General features: G+C 46.9%; 1 protein-coding gene across 1 annotated transcript in view; it reads right to left on the bottom strand.

Annotated features, from left to right (window-relative positions):
- abcc2 (ATP-binding cassette, sub-family C (CFTR/MRP), member 2) overlaps positions 1–21,285 on the bottom strand; it is a 62,874-nt gene that overhangs the window by 18,180 nt on the left and 23,409 nt on the right. Inside the window, exons 8-22 of the mRNA XM_056292247.1 lie at positions 20,122–20,303; positions 19,632–19,809; positions 18,564–18,818; positions 16,113–16,178; positions 15,580–15,717; positions 14,170–14,316; positions 13,958–14,042; positions 10,918–10,984; positions 10,295–10,421; positions 5,897–6,073; positions 5,320–5,487; positions 3,431–3,614; positions 1,733–1,868; positions 1,486–1,588; positions 1,163–1,382 (exon numbers count right to left, since the gene is read on the bottom strand). Coding sequence (XP_056148222.1) covers positions 1,163–1,382; positions 1,486–1,588; positions 1,733–1,868; positions 3,431–3,614; positions 5,320–5,487; positions 5,897–6,073; positions 10,295–10,421; positions 10,918–10,984; positions 13,958–14,042; positions 14,170–14,316; positions 15,580–15,717; positions 16,113–16,178; positions 18,564–18,818; positions 19,632–19,809; positions 20,122–20,303 — 2,233 coding nt within the window. The remainder of the gene's footprint in view (positions 1–1,162; positions 1,383–1,485; positions 1,589–1,732; positions 1,869–3,430; positions 3,615–5,319; positions 5,488–5,896; positions 6,074–10,294; positions 10,422–10,917; positions 10,985–13,957; positions 14,043–14,169; positions 14,317–15,579; positions 15,718–16,112; positions 16,179–18,563; positions 18,819–19,631; positions 19,810–20,121; positions 20,304–21,285) is intronic.

Genomic DNA, 21,285 nt, shown 5'->3' with positions numbered 1-21,285 from the left:
TGGTGGCGTCACTTCCTTCGTGAAGTTCGTTGCTCTGCCCTAGAAACACACTAGCGCCCTCCAGTGGAGAGAAATAGTATAAACTTGATGTGTCTAACATGTCTGGGTACAGACGCCGCTACAGACGCACCATGACTCCCACCAAGGCGCATGAGGAGAACAATCAAACTCCACACAGAGGACGACCCGGGACGACCCCCAAGGTTGGACTACCCCGGGGCTCGAACCCAGGACCTTCTTGCTGTGAGGCGACCGCTCTAACCACTGTGCCACCCTTGGTTAAGCGTATTTGTTTTAATCTATCTTATTTTTGGAAGAAGGGGTGGGGGCAAGGGTGCTAAAATATTGGGGGTGCTCAAGCTCGTCAGCACCGGCAGAGCTGGGACCAGTGTGTTCTTTAATACACCCGTCTCTCAGACCAAGACTCCAGCTTTTGCAGCTGTCTTTACAGAGTCACCTCCTCCCTTAGCATCAACAGTGTTTCGCTTCATGTCCATCTTTGAAAAATGCTCAGAAAAGGAGGTTTCTTTGGAGAGGGGCCTGTGCAGGTAGCTACAACAAGAAAGGGGAGGTGGTGTGTTGAGACTGGGTTGTCTCTCTGATCAGTGGGGGCTGTAGCGTTCATACTTCATTCATTTATTTGTTTGTTTGTTTGTTTATTTATTGCAAGTATGACGTGTCTTTGGACAAAAGTACTTGGATATAAGCACATAATATGCATTTGGGATGGCACGTGTATGACCGCGTTCAACCAGCAGGGGGCACAATGTTGGCAGATTTATTACTAGAAAAGCGGATATTATCATATTTGTAGAGATATTTCTGTGCACTTTCAGACCTCATTCAGGTCTAATGAAATGAGGTCACATGTTTTCGTCTCACACTCAAAAAAGGTATCTAAGTGTGCAGTAACTCTGTAAACGAGGCCTGTCCTGGCAGGTTATTCCCGAGAACTTTGTGAGCTGGGAAAATAAAACATATGAAATGCACCCTGCCTATCAAATATAGCCAGGAGCTGAAATGAATGGACAAACAAGTGAGAGGAACAGGACACACTAGATAACTCATTTCAAAAGACTGAACCAACAACGATCAGCGAGCCAAGTGCACACAACAGGAGTCTGAAGGAAGCTGCGGTTGTAGTGCCGGCTGTGGTGCTTACCCTGAGCCACCCCGAGAGCTCCGAACACCCCGACCCTGGTGTCCTCATCCCAGCCGGTGTAGTTGGAGCTGTTGTACCGCACCGCATCGTTGGTCCAGTCACTCAGCCAAAGGCTCTGGCCAATGAATGCAACGTTCTGCATCAAGTAAGCCAGGAATACTACAGCAGAGTATCCCCAACCCATAGCACGCAGGTACTGCAGGTACACAGACCACTTCACCTGGGTAACAGACAGCGAGAATGGCTTTACAGCAACGTGTGTCATGTGTGTGTGTTTCCTGAGGGGTGCCCTTCTTCGGTCATCTTTTATGCCGTTAAATTACCTGCCCTGTCTCCATGGTTTCCTTCTCTATCAGCCTCTGCCCCCTCTTTAAATCTGTCGCGTGGTCCGCTGCTTTCACAGAATTGTTCCTTTTTAGTCTGAAACTGGGCCCAGGAGTGAGAGAGAGAGAGAAAAGGGAGAAGAGAGAGATTAAAGAACGCTGCTCGTGAAATCCCCCCCCCACACATCTCTCACCCCCCTCCCCAACCTCTGCCACTCCCCCTCTTGTTTTCACCCCGCTCTCTAACCTGCCGACCCGCTGGCTGCGGCGGATGCTGCTCTCTCTCTTTAATGTGACAGACACCACATCCTCCGCTGGAGAGTCAGCCTGAACGTCCTCTCCATCAGGGAAGAACTCCACTTCCTCGTCGTCTGGGCCAGGGCCTAACCACACACACACACACACACACACACACACACACACACACACACACACACACACACACACACACGCAAACACACACACACACAACAATGGACCCAAGCACACAAGAGAAGTAGGTCTTAGCGACAGTCAACATGATGGATCATTTTGTTTTTTAAAGTAGTTCAATAAATGCTAAGCATGTCATGCCGCTGGCAGTTAGCCATTTAGAGACTGGATGTTCATTCAGATGGAACGGAGGGTGTGCTGCAATTATCGGGGCAGCACACTGCTCAGCCTCTAGGGTGCTGGAGAGGAGGCTCCGACTGACTGTCGAACCTCGGATCCAGGAAGAACAATGCGGATTCCATCCTGGCTGTGGAACAACCGACCAACTCTTTACCCTTGCGGGGGTGCTGAGAGGGGCATGGGAGTTGGACCAGCCAGTCTACATGTGTTTTGTGGACGTGGAGAAGGCTTACAACTGTGTACCCCGGGGAACTCTGTGGGGGGTACTGCGGGAGTATGGGGTACCGGGGCAGTTGCTACAAGCCATTCGGTCCTTGTCTAACCAAAGTGAGAGCTGTTCCGCATTCTCGGCACAAAGTCAAACACGTTTTCGGTGGGTGTTGGACTCCGCCAAGGTTGTCCCTTGTCTCCAATTCTGTTTGGCTTATTCATGAACAGGATATCAAGGCGCAGCCAAGGGCAGGAGTGTGTCCATTTTGGGAACCTCAGAATTGCATCTCTGCTCTTTGCAGATGATGTGGTTTTGTTGGCTTCACCAGAATGCGACCTCCAAGTGCTCACTGGGGTGGTTTGCAGTTGAGTGTGAAATGGCCGGGATGAGAGTCAGCACCTCCAATCTGAGGCCTTGGTTCTCTACCAGAAAATGGGGGATTGCTCCCTCCGGGTTGGGGATGAGTTGTTGCCTCAAGTGAAGGAGTTCAAGTATCTTGGGGTCTTGTTCACGAGTAAGGGTAGGATGGAGCAGGAGATTGACGGGTGGATTGGTGCAGCATATGCAGTAATGTGGACGTTGTGCCGGACCGTTGTGGTGAAGACGGAGCTGAGCTGGAAGGCAAAGCTCTCAATTTACCAGTCAATCTTTGTTCCAGCCCTCACCTATGGTCATGAGCTTTGGGTAGTGACCGAAAGGGTGAGATGGCGGATACAAGCGGTTGAAATGAGTTTCCTCCGTAGGGTGTCTGGGCTCAGCCTTAGAGATAGGGTGAGGAGCTCGGACATCTGGAGGGAGCTCGGAGTAGAGCCGCTGCTCCTTTGTGTCAAAAGGAGCCAGTTGAGGTGGTTCGGGCATCTGATTAGGATGCCTCCTGGGCACCTTCCTTTGGAGGTTTTCCAGGCATGACCAACTGGGAGGAGACCCCGGGGTAGACCCAGAACTCGCTGGAGGGACTACATGTCCAATCTGGCCTGGGAACACCTTGAGATCCCCCGGCGGGAGCTGAAGGGCGTTGCTTGGAGAGGGACGTCTGGAGTGCCCTACTTAGCTTGCTGCCACCGTGACCCGACCCCGGAGAAGCGGCTGAAGATGAGATGAGATGAAATTGGATGTACTTACCTGAATCTTTCGGGGTCCCATTTCCTTCCTGTTTGGCATATGTTTCTAAAAACTCAGAGAATGCCCCATTGCTCGTGCGTAGGTTGTGGTAGGATCCCACCTCAGACACCACCCCATCCGAAAGGACCACTATCTCATCCACATAGGGTAGGAAACTCACTCCATGAGTCACCAGGATCCGTGTCTGTAAAGGTAAAGACACACCGAGCCTTGGTCATCAAGATAATATAAGGCAGAGGATTTACTATCAACAAATGAGAAAAGCAATATGGATCCAGAGTAAGGTCTTCACACACACACACACACACACACACACACACACACACACACACACACACTGCATATCCTCAATCCTCAAACATTTTGAATATGATGGTGCAGTATCTATGTGTTATGTGATAATGGTGTGGGAAGATGGCGGTGTGGACTCGCGTTTGCAGCTCTCTCGCCCAGTACCGATTGCGCAGTGTCTTTGTTCATGTCTACATCTAGGTTTGTGTCATTGTGTTAAGTTTTTATTTTGATCGTTGATTTCACTTGGCTGGGCGAGCTGGCGCTGGATTTGCTGAGAGAGCTTGGTCTGCTGTGTCCTGTGGGCCCGAGGAGGAAACACCGAGGGCAGTCTGACAGGACGCGGAAGCGGGCGGGCAGGCTAAGCTAACTGCTAGCCCACGGCCCTGCCCGAGAGGAAACACCGAGGCGATCTGGCGGCGGCTTCGCCTAGCGTCGACTGTGCAGTGTTTTTTTCTGTGTCTGCATTTGTGTCGTCATGTGGAGTGCGGGGAGGTGTGTTGAAGGTGTCTGGCTGGAGAGCTGGCGTTGGATCGGCTGAGGGAGCCTGGTCTGCTGCATCCGATGGGTCCAAGGACCACGGCCCTACCTGGAGCTGCGCCTGAAGAGTAAACACTGACGGCAGTCTGACAGGACGCGGAAGCGGGGCAGGCTAAGCTAACTGCTAGCCCATGCTGACTGGCAGTTGGACAGTCATCCTGGCGGGCGTTCATTCTCCTGGGCAGTGGAGTTTTTGGACTGTGTTGCACTGGGTGGATTGTGTTGTTGGCTGTTTGTGTGTTTTGTTGTTGTTGTTTTGCTTTGTTCTCTCTGTTTTTGCCTGTTTTTGGATATGTGTTTTTGCCTTTTGTGTTGCACTGCTGTGGGCTGGGGGAAATGGAATTTCTCTCCTTTTGTGTACATGGTAAATAAGATGAAATGACAAAGAAATTGTTCCTGATTGTCCTGCTGGGATAGGCTCCAGCATCCCCACGACCCTGACAGCAGGATAAGGGGTTTGGACAATGGATGGATGTTCCTGATTGTCCTTTTCACCTGACAGTGAGGAGTTTCGCCAGGGGGATGTAGCGCGTAGGAGGATCACGCTATTCCCCCACCCGAATAGGTGCCCCGACTGACCAGAGGAGGCGCTAGTGCAGCGACCAGGACACACACCCACATCCGGCTTCCCACCCGCAGACATGGCCAGTTGTGTCTGTAGGGACGCCTGACCAAGCCGGAGGTAACACGGGGATTCGAACAAGGATCCCTGTGTTGGTAGGCAAGGGAACAGACCGCCAGTCTACCCGGACGCCCAAGAGGACTGTTTCGTGCATCAACGCATGGGTCTGTATGGTTTCAAATTTTGATCTAACCAACAAACAAAATAAATAACACAAAATTGGTGAACACCACAAGATTTCATGAACACTTCACAACCACACCAACTGACAGTTGTTGCACGAGGGTTATGTGTTACTCTATACATATGGTGGGTGTTTTCCTCTGAAGCGTAACTCGCCATGTGTTAATTTCCAATCAACGCACAAAAAGGCCTTTTTCCTGCTGAAATGATAAGACTGGTATTCATCAGGATGACAGCTGGTCTGAAAACCGACCTTGTCTTTGAGGAGTCCATTGGGTCCAATCACCTGACTGAAGAGGTGTTTCCCCACATGGGCGTCAACAGCAGACAGAGGGTCATCCAGGAGATAAATATCCGACTGGTTGTACACCGCCCTGGCCAAGCTCACGCGCTGCTTCTGCCCCCCTGACAGGTTTATACCCTTACAAGAGAAGAGAAGAACTTATAAAACACAACAAAGAGGATGGGTGCCGAGCAATGTTACATGACCATACCAGAGCTTCCTGCCAGCTCAGAGGTGGTGCTGAATTTCTTGTCCCCAGAGGCGCTTCCCGTTTCACAATTAGCCTTTGTCTGGTAATTACTCTGTGCTTTTCGACAACACACAATGTGTATATTGTAAGGATCATGAATAAATAGACTCGCTAGCCGGTTGGCTAACGGATCGGACCCTTTAGTCGACTGGTTAACGTAGTTGCCTGTGGTGCGAGAGTCCCGGTTTTGGCGGATCCCGGCTGCCCCCTGAATTCGCTACAGTATATATGTGCTGCCTTCACTGCTTCTTCAACCATCATGACCAACCATCTCCAGAAGAAGCGAGTCCCTCTCACCTTCTCGCCGATCTCGGTGAGATCTCTGCCTGGCAGCAGCTCCAGGTCAGGGGCAAGGGCACAAGCCTGCACCACCTTCTGGAACCACTCGTCATCAACGCGGGAACCAAACACAATGTTGTCCCTCAGGGTGGCATTTTGGATCCAGGCCTGCTGGGGCACATAGGCGACTGAACCCTGGAGAGAAATAAATAATAAGGCGTATTTAAACAAAGAAATTGATAATTAAAAAAATAGTGGATGGTTAGTTTTATATTATTCTATATGTTTTTTAACCCCCCCACCCCTTTTTCTTCTTCCCGATTGTACTTGGCCAATTACCCTACTCTTCCAAGTCGTCCCGGTCTCTGCTCCACCCCCTCTGCTGATCCGGGGAGGGCTGCAGACTACCACATGCCTCCTCCCATACATGTGGAGTCACCAGCCGCTTCTTTTCACCTGACAGTGAGGAGTTTCACCAGGGGACGTAGCACGTGGGCGGATCACGCTATTCCCCCCAATTCCCCCTCCCCCCTGAACAGGCGCCCCGACTGACCAGAGGAGGCGCTAATGCAGCGACCTGGACACATACCCACATCCGGCTTCCCACCCGCAGACACGGCCAATTCTGTCTGTAGGGTCACCCGACCAAGCCGGAGGTAACACGGGGATTCGAACTGGTGATCTCTGGGTTGGTTGGCAATGGAATAGACCACCACGCTACCCGGACAATCGATGTGCTTAATGGTTAAACTGGATTAAAAAAATAAAAGGTTAAACATTCCGACTTCACTCAACAATCCAAAGGAATTGAATCGAGTGCAAACTGGACTTGGTATATATCCGTGAAGACGTTTCGCCTCTCGTCCAAGAGGCTTCCTCAGTTCGTGCCCTTCTGACTAGACCATGCTAGTCAGTTTGTGACTTTCTGACTAGACCAAGCTAGTCTGACTAGACCATACTAGTCAGTTTGTGCCTTTCTGACTAGCTTGGTCTAGTCAGACTAGACCAAGCCAGTCAGACTAGCTTGGTCTAGTCAGAAAGGCACAAACTGAGGAAGCCTCTTGGATGAGAGGCGAAACGTCTTCACGGATATATACCAAGTCCAGTTGCACTTGATTAAATTCTTTTGGATAACCATGACCTGGATGAACGAGAACATTCACAGACATCTTCACTTGACAATGTTTATCTGAATTTTAAAAAGTTGCAGATACCAACCGAAGCAAGCGTAATTCTTTTCTGTGTAATAAAGCTCCCATTTCTATCATTTTAACAGGTTTTAACTGAAGGTAACAAAGTGATTAATGCAGTGCAATGCAGGTATTAAGATGGACAAAGAATAATTTCTCCTTTTACTTCAACACGTTGCAATACTAAACCATGAAGCCAGAAAATACCAAATACAAGGGAGTGACAGCCAGTCGGGTTGCATAAGAAATACACATTATGGGAGATGACTAAATGTCACAAAACAACAAATTCAGCTAAGTGGCCTCACTCTCACTCTGGAACAAACACACTAGCAAGCTAGATCGATAGATGGTCTGTTGCATACTAACTGAGGGACATGAAGAGCACCACAGATCTTCATTCACCTTGTCCACAGGATGTTAGATTTAGGCTATTAGATGAATATTTTTGTCTCCAAGGGGGCACCAAACTTGTGGTTTTCTACCACTTTTTAAAATTCAGATAAACATTGTCAAGTGAAGAAATATCCTGATGTATAACTCCTTGACCGAGTGGTTTCGGCATTCTCAAAGTCCAAGCTGCCTTTGGCAGCAATCAGGAATCAAAACAGGAACTGTGTACCGAAACACATACACCGTGTGCTCTGTGTCCATGCTACTCGCCTACGGCTGTGAGAGATCATGATCAGTAATTAGTGTGAATGCTGGGGGCATTCACACTAATGCTTTGCAGTTCTTTATTTCTTTATTTATTTTTATTCCGCCCATTTTTTGACACTTTGTAGCTCCTCCACACTTTTAGCTACTGAAACCATTCAACTATCAAAATGTTCAACTCATTAAGCACATTAGTGCTCCCCTTTCAGATTTTATCATACCTTTTGAACTTTTTGGAAATATTCAACTTTTTTCAGCCATTTTTTGAATGGGAGTCAATGGGGGACTTTTGCAACCTTTCCACCTCTTTTACTCCTTCATACTTTTAGCTACTGAAACCATTCAACTATCAAAATGTTCAACTCATTAAGCACATTAGTGCTCCCCTTTCAGATTTTTCATACCTTTTGAAATTTTTGGAAATATTCAACTTTTTTCAGCCATTTTTTGAATGGGAGTCAATGGGGGACTTTTGCAACCTTTCCACCTCTTTTACTCCTTCATACTTTTAGCTACTGAAACTATTCAACTATCAAAATGTTCAACTCAGTAAGCACATTAGTGCTCCCCTTTCAGATTTTTCATACCTTTTCAACTTTTTGGAAATATTCAACTTTTTTCAGCCATTTTTTGAATGGGAGTCAATGGGGGACTTTTGCAACCTTTCCACCTCTTTTACTCCTTCATACTTTTAGCTACTGAAACCACTCAACTATCAAAATGTTCAGCTCATTAAGGACATTAGTGCTCCCCTTTCAGATTGTATCATACCTTTTGAACTTTTTGGAAATATTCAACTTTTTTCAGCCATTTTTTGAATGGGAGTCAATGGGGGTCTTTTGCAACCTTTCCACCTCTTTTACTCCTTCATACTTTTAGCTACTGAAACCATTCAACTATCAAAATGTTCAACTCAGTAAGCACATTAGTGCTCCCCTTTCAGATTTTTCATACCTTTAGAAATTTTTGGAAATATTCAACTTTTTTCAGCCATTTTTTGAATGGGAGTCAATGGGGGACTTTTGCAACCTTTCCACCTCTTTTACTCCTTCATACTTTTAGCTACTGAAACCATTCAACTATCAAAATGTTCAGCTCAGTAAGCACATTAGTGCTCCCCTTTCAGATTTTTCATACCTTTTGAAATTTTTGGAAATATTCAACTTTTTTCAGCCATTTTTTGAATGGGAGTCAATGGGGGACTTTTGCAACCTTTCCACCTCTTTTACTCCTTCATACTTTTAGCTACTGAAACTATTCAACTATCAAAATGTTCAACTCAGTAAGCACATTAGTGCTCCCCTTTCAGATTTTTCATACCTTTTCAACTTTTTGGAAATATTCAACTTTTTTCAGCCATTTTTTGAATGGCAGTCAATGGGGGACTTTTGCAACCTTTCCACCTCTTTTACTCCTTCATACTTTTAGCCAGTGAAACCGTTCAGGTATCAAAATGTTCATCTCCTTAAGCCAATTCAGGCTCACATTTCGTTTTTTTGAAATCTTTTATACTTTTAGACATATTAAGCTTTTTCTACTTTTTCAAAACAATGGAAGTCTACGGGGAAAGGTTGAAACCCTCATCACCTTTGAACTGTATCTCCTCCTTCATTTCATTTATAGTTTTTGAACAATTCAGCTCTTAAGTTTAGCAGCTCTGCCATACACTTTGCCTGTTAGAATGTTCAGTCCTATTGTGACGTCACATATCAATTTGTAGGTAGGCTACGGTCACAATTTTTCTAACGTAATGAGACCATCCTTCCCTCTGTCCGGAATGATTTCCAGAACTTGTCAATTTACAATATTCATCTACAGTTCTATTTTGGAAATTCATTTCCCTATGATTATACTTTTTTAATTTCACAAAATTCAACTTTTTATCTCGTACAAAGTGATGTAATATGTTCTTTTGTTTTGTAAATTTGCAGTGAAAATAGTAGGCTATTTAACATGAGATATGTGTGGGACCATGTTTGAAGGGGACATTGATGTCACGTGACAAACAAAGACCAGTTCTTCTGATGTACTGTAGCTCTTTTTTCTTCTTTTAGAAGAACAATGTTCAGGTCAGGTTTTGCAGGTCAATGACCTAGGCCTACTTGGGGACTCTTTTACCAGCGGGGGTCACATGTTTCAGACTATTCAAACCTTTTCCATACATAAACCATTGCTGCAAATGCTTGCAAGTTGTGTTACAGCCTTGTTGTGTGTGTTTGTAATGGGACTGGGAGCACTTTGAAATCTTGGCACCGCTTCCACTTTTTCACACTTTAAACTGCAGAAACCATTCAGCAATCAAACTATTTATGTATTTAGCACATTATGGCACATTTTTCAGTTTTTTATACCTTTAAAACTTTCAAAATATTCAGCCATTTCACATTTCAGTTTCCGGGTATTTCAGGTAGGCTAGGGACTGTCTGACTTTCCCTATTTATCCGTTTTCAGCAATGCTCTCGCCATTTCTTTCGGCAGCTCAGCATTCACACGCTTTTTCTGTGGAAAAGCATTTTTCTAGTTACAATTAATTCTGCTATGTGATAGATGGATGTCTATTGAATGTCACCTGCACGTTGACGAAACCTTTGACATTGTGCATCTCTCCGAGCAGTGCCGATATAAGAGAGGACTTTCCAGAGCCGACCGCTCCCACCACAGCTACCAGCCGGCCAGGTCCGATGTCCAAGGACACACTGAGACAAACGCACACACACTGATGTAAAAACCCTATGCTCTCGTAATAGGACATGTAGTACATAAAAACCACGTACTCTCGTAATAGGACGTGTAGTACATAAAAACCACGTCCTCTCGTAATAGGACATGTAGTCCATAAAAACCACGTACTCTCGTAATAGGACATGTAGTACATAAAAACCACGTACTCTCGTAATAGGACATGTAGTACATAAAAACCACGTACTCTCGTAATAGGACGTGTAGTACATAAAAACCACGTACTCTCGTAATAGGACATGTAGTACATAAAAACCACGTACTCTCGTAATAGGACATGTAGTACATAAAAACCACGTACTCTCGTAATAGGACACGTAGTACATAAAAACCACGTACTCTCGTAATAGGACGTGTAGTACATAAAAACCACGTACTCTCGTAATAGGACGTGTAGTACATAAAAACCACGTACTCTCGTAATAGGACATGTAGTGCAGAATAAATACCCACTTCTTCAATACAGGGTCAGCTTCTCTTTCCCAGGCAAACGTTCCTTCACACACACTCACAGCAGTACCTAGTGGGAAAAGAGGAAACAGGTTCAGAGGGACACACACACACACACACACACACACACACACACACACACACACACACACACCCCAAACCACTTCATTTGTGAATGCCAGAATAGGCCCGATCGGGGTCATCCGGGTAGCGTAGCGGTCTATTCCGTTGCCTAGCAACACGGGGATCGCTGGTTCGAATCCCCGCGTTACCTCCGGCTTGGTCGGGCGTCCCTACAGACACAACTGGCCATGTCTGCGGGTGGGAAGCCGGATGTGGGTATGTGTCCTGGTCGTTGCACTAGCGCCTCCTCTGGTCGGTCAGGGCGTCTGTTTGGGGGGGAGGGGGAACTGGGGGGAATAGCGTGATCCTCCCACGCGCTACGCCCCCCTGGTGAAACTCCTCACTGTCAGGGGAAAAGAAGCGGCTGGTGACTCCACATGTATGGGAGGAGGCATGTTGTAGTCTGCAGCCCTCCCGGGATCAGCAGAGGGGGTGGAGCAGAGACCAGGACGGCTCGGAGGAGTGGGGTAATAGGCCGGGTACAATTGGGGAGAAAATTTAAAAAAAAGAAATAGGCCTGATTGCGTTGACAGATAATCATGGTTCTCACTCTTCTTAGGAAATCGTTTCCCAGGACTTTTCGAGGACCTTTTCCAGGACTTTGGATTGGATATACTTGAAAACCATTGTTTACGGATCATCATGTTATTCAGTATTAACTGTCAGTTTAAGTCTCAGCAGTCTCTAAATGAACTGTGGGACTTTTAGCTGCTCAATGGACAACATACCAACCAAGCTTCTAGCACTGACACACACTGACAGGCACTCACATGTCATCTCAGCATCTAAAAATATACAAACCCAACAAACTACACCAACACAATGAAATGGAAAAAGAATGAAAGCCACTTTATTCGACGTTGTCTTCTTACAGTGAACGGGTTCTCTGCATGTAACCCATCCTATTGTATAGGAGCAGGGGGCAGCTGCAGCGCCCGGGGACCGACTCCAGTTCTTCTTCCCACTGCCTTGCTCAGGGGCACAGGCAGGAGTATTAGCTCCGGAGGAAACCCGCGCAGAGACGGGGAGAACATGCAAACTCCACACAGAAAGGACCTGGGACGGCCTGGGGTTCAAACTCCGGACCTTCTTGCTGTGAGGCAACAGCGCCAACCACTGGGCCACCGTGCCGCAAAAATGCAATTTTACTTTGTAAACAAATACAATTTTAGAAACCTAACTTGACAATTATCCATGGTCAAGGATATTTGATAAACTTGATCATTTTCCAGGTGTTTTTAATGACTGGAAAACTACTCTATCAATTTCCAGCTTTTCCAGATTTTCGAGGACCTGAGGGTCATGGGAACCCTGATTATGTTCTCCTTGAGGTATCCAAAGGAGTTGAATCAAGTGCAGCTGGACTTGGTATATATCCGTGAAGACGTTTCGCCTCTCATCCAAGAGGCTTCCTCAGTTCGTGCCTTTCTGACTAGACCAAGCTAGTCTGACTAGACCAAGCTAGTCTGACTGGCTGGTGATGAGACTCAGAATTTATCCTCTAGGAGTCGTTGTCAGAGCTATAGATGTCCATGGCTCTTTGTGATCCGATGTTTACTAACGCCCGTCGCTAACAGAGCCATAGATATGAGTGGCTCTTTTGTGTACCGATGTTCGGCCACACCCATCGTTATCAGAGCTATCGACATACGTGGCTCTCCTGTGCTCCAATGTCCAGCCGGGCCCATTGCCATCGGAGCTGTTGATTTGCATTTGTTGGTTCATCCCAAAGACCGTGTACCACACACCCGGAAAAGCAACCTGGTGTATGCTGTACAATGCAATGAGGATTGCACTGACCTATACATAGGAGAAACCAAACAACCACGACACAAACGGATGGCCCAACACAGAAGGCCAAACTCCTCAGGACAAGACTCAGCCGTCTATCTACACCTAAAGGAGAAGACACACTCCTTCCAGGACAGCAACGTACACATTTTGGACAGAGAAGATGGATGGTTTGAAAGAGGGGTGAAAGAAGCCATCTATGTGAAACTGGAAAAACCATCCCTCAACAGAGGAGGAGGTCTGCAACACCACCTATCTCCCACTTACAATGCCGTCCTTTCAGCTCTACCCAGGAGACTCAAGAAGCCTAGCCTCCAAGAACAACAGTCGGTCACTAACGGCTCCAATGACTCTCATGACCACTGAACAATGAAGTCGAAACTAACACCCCCAACGACCGTCGCTGTTTAACATCGGATCACAAAGAGCCATGTACATCAATAGCTCTGATAATGACGGGCGTTGCTGCGACACCACCTATCTCCCACTTACAATGCTGTCCTTTCATCATTACCCAGGAGACTCAAGAAGCCTAGCCTCCAAGACTGGAAAAACCATCCCTCAACAGAGGAGGAGGTCTGCGACACCACCTATCTCCCACTTACAATGCCGTCCTTTCATCTCTACCCAGGAGACTCAAGAAGCCGAGCCTCCAAGAACAACAGTCGATCACTAACAGCTCCAACCACTCTCATGACCACTGAATAATGAAGTCCAAACTAACACCCCCGGGCGCGGCCCTAACATCGGTACACAAAAGAGCCACTCATATCTATGGCTCGGTTAGCGACGGGCGTTAATAAACATCGGCTCACAAAGAGCCACGCATATCTATAGCTCTGACAACGACTCCTAGAGGATAAATTCTGAGTCTCATCAGCAGCCAGTCAGACTAGCTTGGTCTAGTCAGACTAGCTTGGTCTAGTCAGACTAGCTTGGTTAGCTTAGTCAGAAAGGCACGAACTGAGGAAGCCTCTTGGACGAGAGGCGAAACGTCTTCCCGGATATATACCAAGTCCAGTTGCACTTGATTCAACTCCTTTGGATAACCGTGACCTGGACGAGTGAGAACATTCACAGACTCCTTGAGGTACGGTAACATTCTGTAAGGGGCTGAAGGTGGACCTACTGAAGCTGGGGTCCTGGTGCACGGTGTCATTGTCCAGATCATCACCCGCCAAAAACTTCTCCAGGCGCTTCTTGGATACCGTCATCTAAACAGAGAAACGACTGAGTCAGTTCAGTGTGAGCAACCTACCCGTGGTACTGCCTCTGAGCACTGTCTATGAACAGTGTGCAGTATATGATGTTGTAAATGTAAGTCAGAGTGTGTGTCTCTACCTGCACCATGGCGGCAATGAGCATGGGTAGCATGGCAAGGGGAAACCGAAGGATGTTGAAGAGAGCGATGGCGGTGAACGCCGTCCCCGGGCTCAGCACATTGTCTGGGCTCACTTGCACGAACACGGCGAAGGTGACCAGGGAGACCTGCGGCAAGACAAGAGGCAAGTCTCTGAGGAAGACAGGTTACTGTGAACAGCAAGTAAGACTATCCCCCACCCCCTTTTCTCCCCAGTTGTACCCGGCCAATTACCCCACTCTTCCGATCTGTCCTGGCCGCTGCTCCGCCCACTCTGCCGATCCGGGGAGGGCTGCAGACATGTCTCCTCCAGTACACATGTGGAGTCAGCAGTCGCTTCTTTTCACCTGACAGTGAGGAGTTTCGCCAGGGGGGACGTAGCACGTGGGAGGATCACGCTACCCCCCCCCCCCCGAACAGGCGCCCCGACCGACCAGAGGAGGTGCTAGTGCAGCGACCAGGACACAGACCGACATCCGGCTTCCCACCCGCAAACACGGCCAATTGTGTCTGTAGGGACGCCCGGCCAAGCCGGAGGTAACACGGGGATTCGAACCGGCGATCCCCGTGTTGGTAGGCAACAGGATAGACCGCCACGCTAACCAGACGCCCCAAGTAAGACTATTTCTTCTCGTTTCATCTCGTCCTTTCTCACTGGGAATTAGTGGGGGGCAGAAATACCATGTTTAAGGAGCCAGATGAGGCTCGTCACAGTGAAGTGCTTGGTAATGTAAAGTATAATATCTAGCCGAAACTAGTTTTCAACTAATACTGTCAAATCTTTCAGACCTCATTTTGTGAGAAATTTTACACGATAGATTTGTGCTGTCATTAATTTAGACGACAAAATTGAATAGTCATCCTAATACAATACCATTTAAAGATCCTGCTCTCAGGGTCGCGGGAGCCTATCCCAGCAGTCATTGGGCGGCAGGCGGGGAGACACCCTGGACAGGCCGCCAGGCCATCACAGGGAACACACACACACACACACACACACACACACACACACACACACACACACACACACACACACACACACACACACACACACACACACACACACACACACACCTCGGGACAATGTAGTACGGCTGATCCACCTGACCTACAGGTCTTTGGACTGTGGGAGGAAACCGGAGCCCCCAGAGGAAACCCACACAGACACGGGGAGAACATGCAAACTCCACACAGAGGACGACCCGGGACGACCCCCGAGGTTGGACTACCCTGGGGTTCGAACCCAGAACCTTCTTGCTGTGAGGCGACCGCGCTAACTAACCACCGTGCCGCCCATCTGACTTGATTTGATTTTGCAAATCAAATCATCTAAAATCTCTGCCTGCTCACCACCTTCCATCCCCCCCCCCCCTCTCTCTCTGTGGACTCACCAGGGCTGGGGCACAGCTGAAGATGAAGGTGGAGACAGCGGTGAGGTAGGAAAATTTCCTCATGACCTTCAGCTCTTGGTTCCTGATTCCCTCCACCTGCACCTGGAAAGATGGCTCCCATGCATACAGCTTCAGAATCTATAAGAGCAGATGAAAGGAGGGGTTAAAAAAGGAGGACAATGCTCACAAAAAACAACAGAAACCCCCCCCCCCCAAAAATAATAGTGTTGCATAATATGAGCAATAGAGGAATGCAGTTCAAAGCCTTTGCTTTCAAAGCCAGGAATCCACAGGTGGTGAGTGCAGGACAGAGGCAGTGAGAGGCCGCTGCAGGCGGACATTTCCTTTTCTCCTGTTGTTATTGAAGGTTTGTCTTAGAACAAAAAGGGCCTACTTGCTGCCTCCAACCACCACCAGTCATTAACCCAGTCGCCTGATGGACGATAATGCAATGGCACAACCATAATACTTAAACCCAATGGACCCAAAGCAGGAATGCTTACCATAGACTTTAACCCAATGAGAGGGCTTACCTTGATTCCATTGAGTATTTCATTCATGATTTTCAGCCTGTTATCTTTGAACTTCATGTTCTCGATCTGCAAAACAGGCAGAGGGATGGAAAAGCTGCACATTTACGGTGTATTATATCCAGTTAATCCCGACCACATACAGCAAATCTAAAGACCGAGCTTAACTGGTATCACCCCTGAACAACAGTGCTTTTCTCCAAAATGAGACATCTGTTCATGGGGAAATCGTGATTTCAACTCCTGTAAAGAAACTGACTAAAAATCTAAACTAACTGAAAGGACTTTGTGAAGGATCTCTGCTCGTTACTGTCTTGGCTAACAAAGTATGCGATCATTTTGTTCTGCAAATGTAATTCTGAATAGTGTAGCGTAGGTATTCAACATTTTGGAACATAATTAGATCCCCAACAAAATTAAGGAACCCCTCACAAAGTACATCTAATTAAAATGACAATAGCCCCTCAATTTAACTATATATCCATGGTGCTGCCACTCAGCACAGCTGACCACATGTTTAAACAATATGAGAATCTTACTAAAGACCTCCTCTGGGCAGGGAGGAAGGCCAGATTCAAGCTAAGCCAGAATGTGTGCACCCAAAGAGAAAGGAGGGCTTGGCCTGCCGGATGTGAGATTATATAGCTTGTCATCTGAAATGACTAACGTAGCCAGCCACTGAAGGAGAGGTGCATCTGGCTTGGACTGGGTCACTGTACAGAAGAGTATTTCCTCACCATTTCCTCCTATCAATGTGATATCCCAATGAGTGACACAAATCAATCTGATTATCGAGTACTGGGCAAAGGCTCATAGTATACTGTACAAGATCTGACACTACAAACAGCGCTATGCCTCACTCTGGGTCAACGCCGGAAATACAAATAGGGAAGCAGAAAGTGTACTGGGAATGGGACAAGGTAATGGGACACATACAATCAGTGATCTTTATAAAGACGGCACATTTATGTCCTTCACTGAATTAGTCCAGGAGCACCAACTGCAAGACAAGGGGGACTTTTGGAAGTATTTACATTGCATCATAAGTACCTTTCAACTAGATGAGGTAGATAATCCAACTGCTAAATATCTTGAAAACCCACTCAACCATAAAGTGTCAACGTTCTAATCACAGTTTACTGAATTAGCAGTACATGTTATAATTTGATGATAACGTGGCAGAGACCGTAACTGTGAAATTGACAAGGGTAATTGGAAACAGATTAGGGGCCAATGTTGGAAACTAGGGGGAAATTAATTCAATCTAAAATTATGCCCAGATATTACTGGACAACACGTGGGCTCCTCGGAACGGGACTAACGAGCAGCAATACATGCCAGAAATGTGAAAAAGAGACGGGCACTGTTCTGCATCTTATGTGGGAATGCTGTATGGTCGAACCATTTTGGCACGAAGTGCTGGAATTTTTTGAAACACAGGTGGGACAAACCTTTCCCGGTATCCCCACGCTTATGCCCTTTGGGAGATAAAACCGAAATACCAACTGTGACAAAAGGTGCATACAGTCTTGATGGTTGGGAGGGTCTCAGCCACTAGAATTATACTTAGACCCCTGGAAACCACCCATGCGTGAAACGGCGTGAAGTTATGTTGGCTGGGGTGGGGTGGGGTGGGGGGTGGGGTCTATGATATTGGGAATTTGGGATTACTTCATGGTTCATTTCACTTCTTTTTTTGTGGAATTTCCCCCCCTTTTCTCCCCAATTGTACCCAAATCTGGTCCACCCCCTCTGCTGATCCGGGGAGGGCTGCAGACTACCACATGCCTCCTCAGATACATGTGGAGTCGCCAGCCGCTTCTTTTCACCTGACAGTGAGGAGTTTCACCAGGGGGACGTAGCGGGCGGGAGGATCACGCTGTTCCCCCCCTGAACAGGTGCCCCGACCAACCAGAGGAGGCGCTAGTGCAGCAACCAGGACACACACCCACATCCGGTTTCCCACCCGCAGACACGGCCAGCTGTGTCTGTAGGGATGCCCGACCAAGCCGGAGGTAACATGGGGATTCGAACCGGCGATCCCCGTGTTGGTAGACAACGGAATAGACCGCTACGCCACACGGACGCCCCAAATTTGGCTTTCTTTTAATCAGGAACACTCGTGTTTTTCACCGAGTTTCCATTCCACTGTATGACTTGTTTTTTCTCCCTGTATTTTGTACCACATGAGCGGTTTTGTACCATGTTTGATTAAAAAAAGCAAACAAACAACAAAATAAAAAACTTAAAATCATAAAAAACACAAAGTGCCGAGTGGTAAAAGCAAACAAAGATGGGTGCTACGATGTCAAACTGTCACAAGAAGAGAAATCAGATATGGCCAAAACTGTAATCTGTGTGTGTGTGTGTGTGTGTGTGTGTGTGTGTGTGTGTGTGTGTGTGTGTGTGTGTGTGTGTGTGTGTGTACATGCAGTTGTGCCCAGGAGCACTAACCTGGATGTTTCTGGCTTTGGTGGCCAACAGTCCGTTGATTGGCACCAGCAGGACTATGACTGCCAGACCAGCCAGCACAGAAGGCCCCAGCTCAAACCACAGGAAGGCGATTGCGAGTCCGATCTGGACCGGGCAGGACCACAACAGGTGTATGAAATTGGTCACATCGTTGAAACGCTGGGCGTCCACTGACATCAGATTTACCGTCTCCCCCACTGTCGATCCTTTACGGACGTCGTTAGACACCACCAGAGCCTAAGAAAGGAGGGAGCAAGAATGAGAACTAGGAGCAGTTGGCGAGGAACAAGAGTACGCCTGTTCTTCCTCGTGAAAAGTCAGCAACACATCAAGTCATTAAAAACATGCACAGATTAGTTCTTCTTTCTTTCTTTCTTTCTTTGTGTGGATTTTCCCCCCTTTTCTCCCCAATTGTGCTTGGCCAATTACCCCGTTTTCCGAGCCGTCCCAGTCTCTGCTCCACCCCCTCTGCCGATCCGGGGAGGGCTGCAGACTACCACATGTCTCCTCCCATACATGTGGGGTCACCAGCCGCTTCTTTTCACCTGACAGTGAGGAGTTTCACCAGGGGGACGTAACAAATGGGAGGATCACGCTATTCCCCTTCAGCCCCCCCCTCCCAAACAGGCCCCTGACTGACCAGAGAAGGCGCTACTGCAGCGACCAGGACCAGGACACACACCCACATCCAGTTTTCCACCGCAGACACGGCCAATTGTAACTGCAGGGACGCCCGACCAAGCCGGAGGCAATGCGGGGATTCGAACCGACGATCCCCGTGTTGGTAGGCAACGGAAGAGACCACCATGTCACCCAGACACCCCATTAGTTCTTATTTCTAAGAACAGGAGGCAACCTCTTAGTGGAACAGGTATCGCTCCGAACCACCAGAAATGGTTTAAAACATACTTCTGTTGTGGCCTTGGAGACAAACCATCCGGCATGCAATGCAGCTCTGTAACTCTTAGACTTCTCAGTTATTGAAGAGCAGATTAAATACCTGCCCTGATGCAGGCGCACTACTGGACTGTGGAAAGAAGAGCTAGTTACCTTCTTGTACACAGCAGCCATGATTGCAGTGCGGACCTTCATGCCCAGGATGAAGCACCTATGGAAATACTGCTGCAGGAAGATGGACTGTAGAACAGTAGTAACTAGCAACAGCACTGCATACAGGTAACCCTTCCAGGTGTACACGGACTTGTCCTGAGCAAAAGATATCATCATTCTGGAAAAACACACATCTAAACTTTAGGACATGGAAACAGAAAAGGATAACAATTATTTATGATTGAAATATTGGAGGAATGGACAGCTGGAATGATAGCTAGCTAGCTAGCTATCATGGCAGTCTCTAAATGGACTGCGTGGTTTTTAGCTGTTTTCAGCTGCCCACTGAGATCAGTGAGCAGCTGAAAACCATGTATTATCTAGCTAGCTAGCTAGCTAGATAATGAAGATTATGAGTATGAAGCTGTGATTTATGTCTTTTCAATCAAACTTTTCCAAAACGTCATTAAACATAGAAAGTGTCACTAACTTGAGAACCTGCGGTCCGACAAAAGACAGCAGGTCCTGTAGAAGTTTGAGGACGGCTGACTCGATCAGCACTCCTCTGAATGTCTTGTAGATGGTGGGAATAATCCACGACTGTGGGTAGTCCTCCTCTTCCTTCTTTTCCTCCTTCCGCTTCTTCTTGTCTCCTTTATTTCCCACTTCCTCCTAAAAATGACATTTTATAAATTGTCTAAGTACAGCAATATATATAGACAGAGAGAGAGAGAGAGAGAGAGAGACAGAGAGAGAGGGGGGAGGGGGTGCATCATCTGCTAATCTCAGAACGAAAGAGAAAAGTGTAAATGGGAAATACAGTAATTAGTTGTAGAATGATGAAATTCATTCGGAGTGCAAGATGACCCACATCTTCATTTCTACGAGGGATGTTCTCCACATCCCTGTCCCCACACTTCCTGAAAAGCGTATTTTCCATGATTTCTCAAGGACATTTTCCATGACTCTTGTTTGAATAAACATGACAGCCGTTGCTCAGGGAAGGTCATATTATTCAGCGTTAACAATAAGTGAAAGCCTCAACAGTCTCTAAATGGACTGCATGGTTTTGAGCTGCCCACTGAGATCAGTGAGCAGCTGAAAACCATGCAGTTGGTTTTCTTCCATTTTCATTTAGAGTTAAGACGGTTAGCGCAGTTAGCTATCACAGGGTCATGTCAGTTCAACCAGACATAGCCTGCGCAGTGGTTGTGTAAAGCAATGTGAATTCAAAACATAGGAATAATATGAAATATAGGCCTACATAAATGTTTTTAATTATGCTTTTGTAAATAAACTCAATGTGAATTTAAAACTCAAAAATAATTAAAAATACATATTTTTTAAATTATATAATTTATTAATAATGTTTTTGTAAATAAACTAAATGTGAATTTAAAACTCAAAAATAATAAAAAATACATATTTTTAAAATTATATAATTTATTAATTAATGACAGCATCAGTGGGCCCCTAAGCATTATGGGGCCTGGGGCCGCCGTCCCCCCGTCCCCCCCGGCAGACCCGCTACTGATACCACCCAAACCTAATTTCACCAGCTACAAATATGGCTAAAATGTGATGAGCTGAAAATTACAATGAAGAAAACCCCACAATCTCAGAAGGTGAAAATAAGATTTTACGACCTAACCTG

Source organism: Lampris incognitus, chromosome 13, assembly GCF_029633865.1.
Source record: "Lampris incognitus isolate fLamInc1 chromosome 13, fLamInc1.hap2, whole genome shotgun sequence".
NCBI lineage: Eukaryota > Metazoa > Chordata > Actinopteri > Lampriformes > Lampridae > Lampris > Lampris incognitus.
This window is presented reverse-complemented; position numbering and strand designations above follow the sequence as displayed.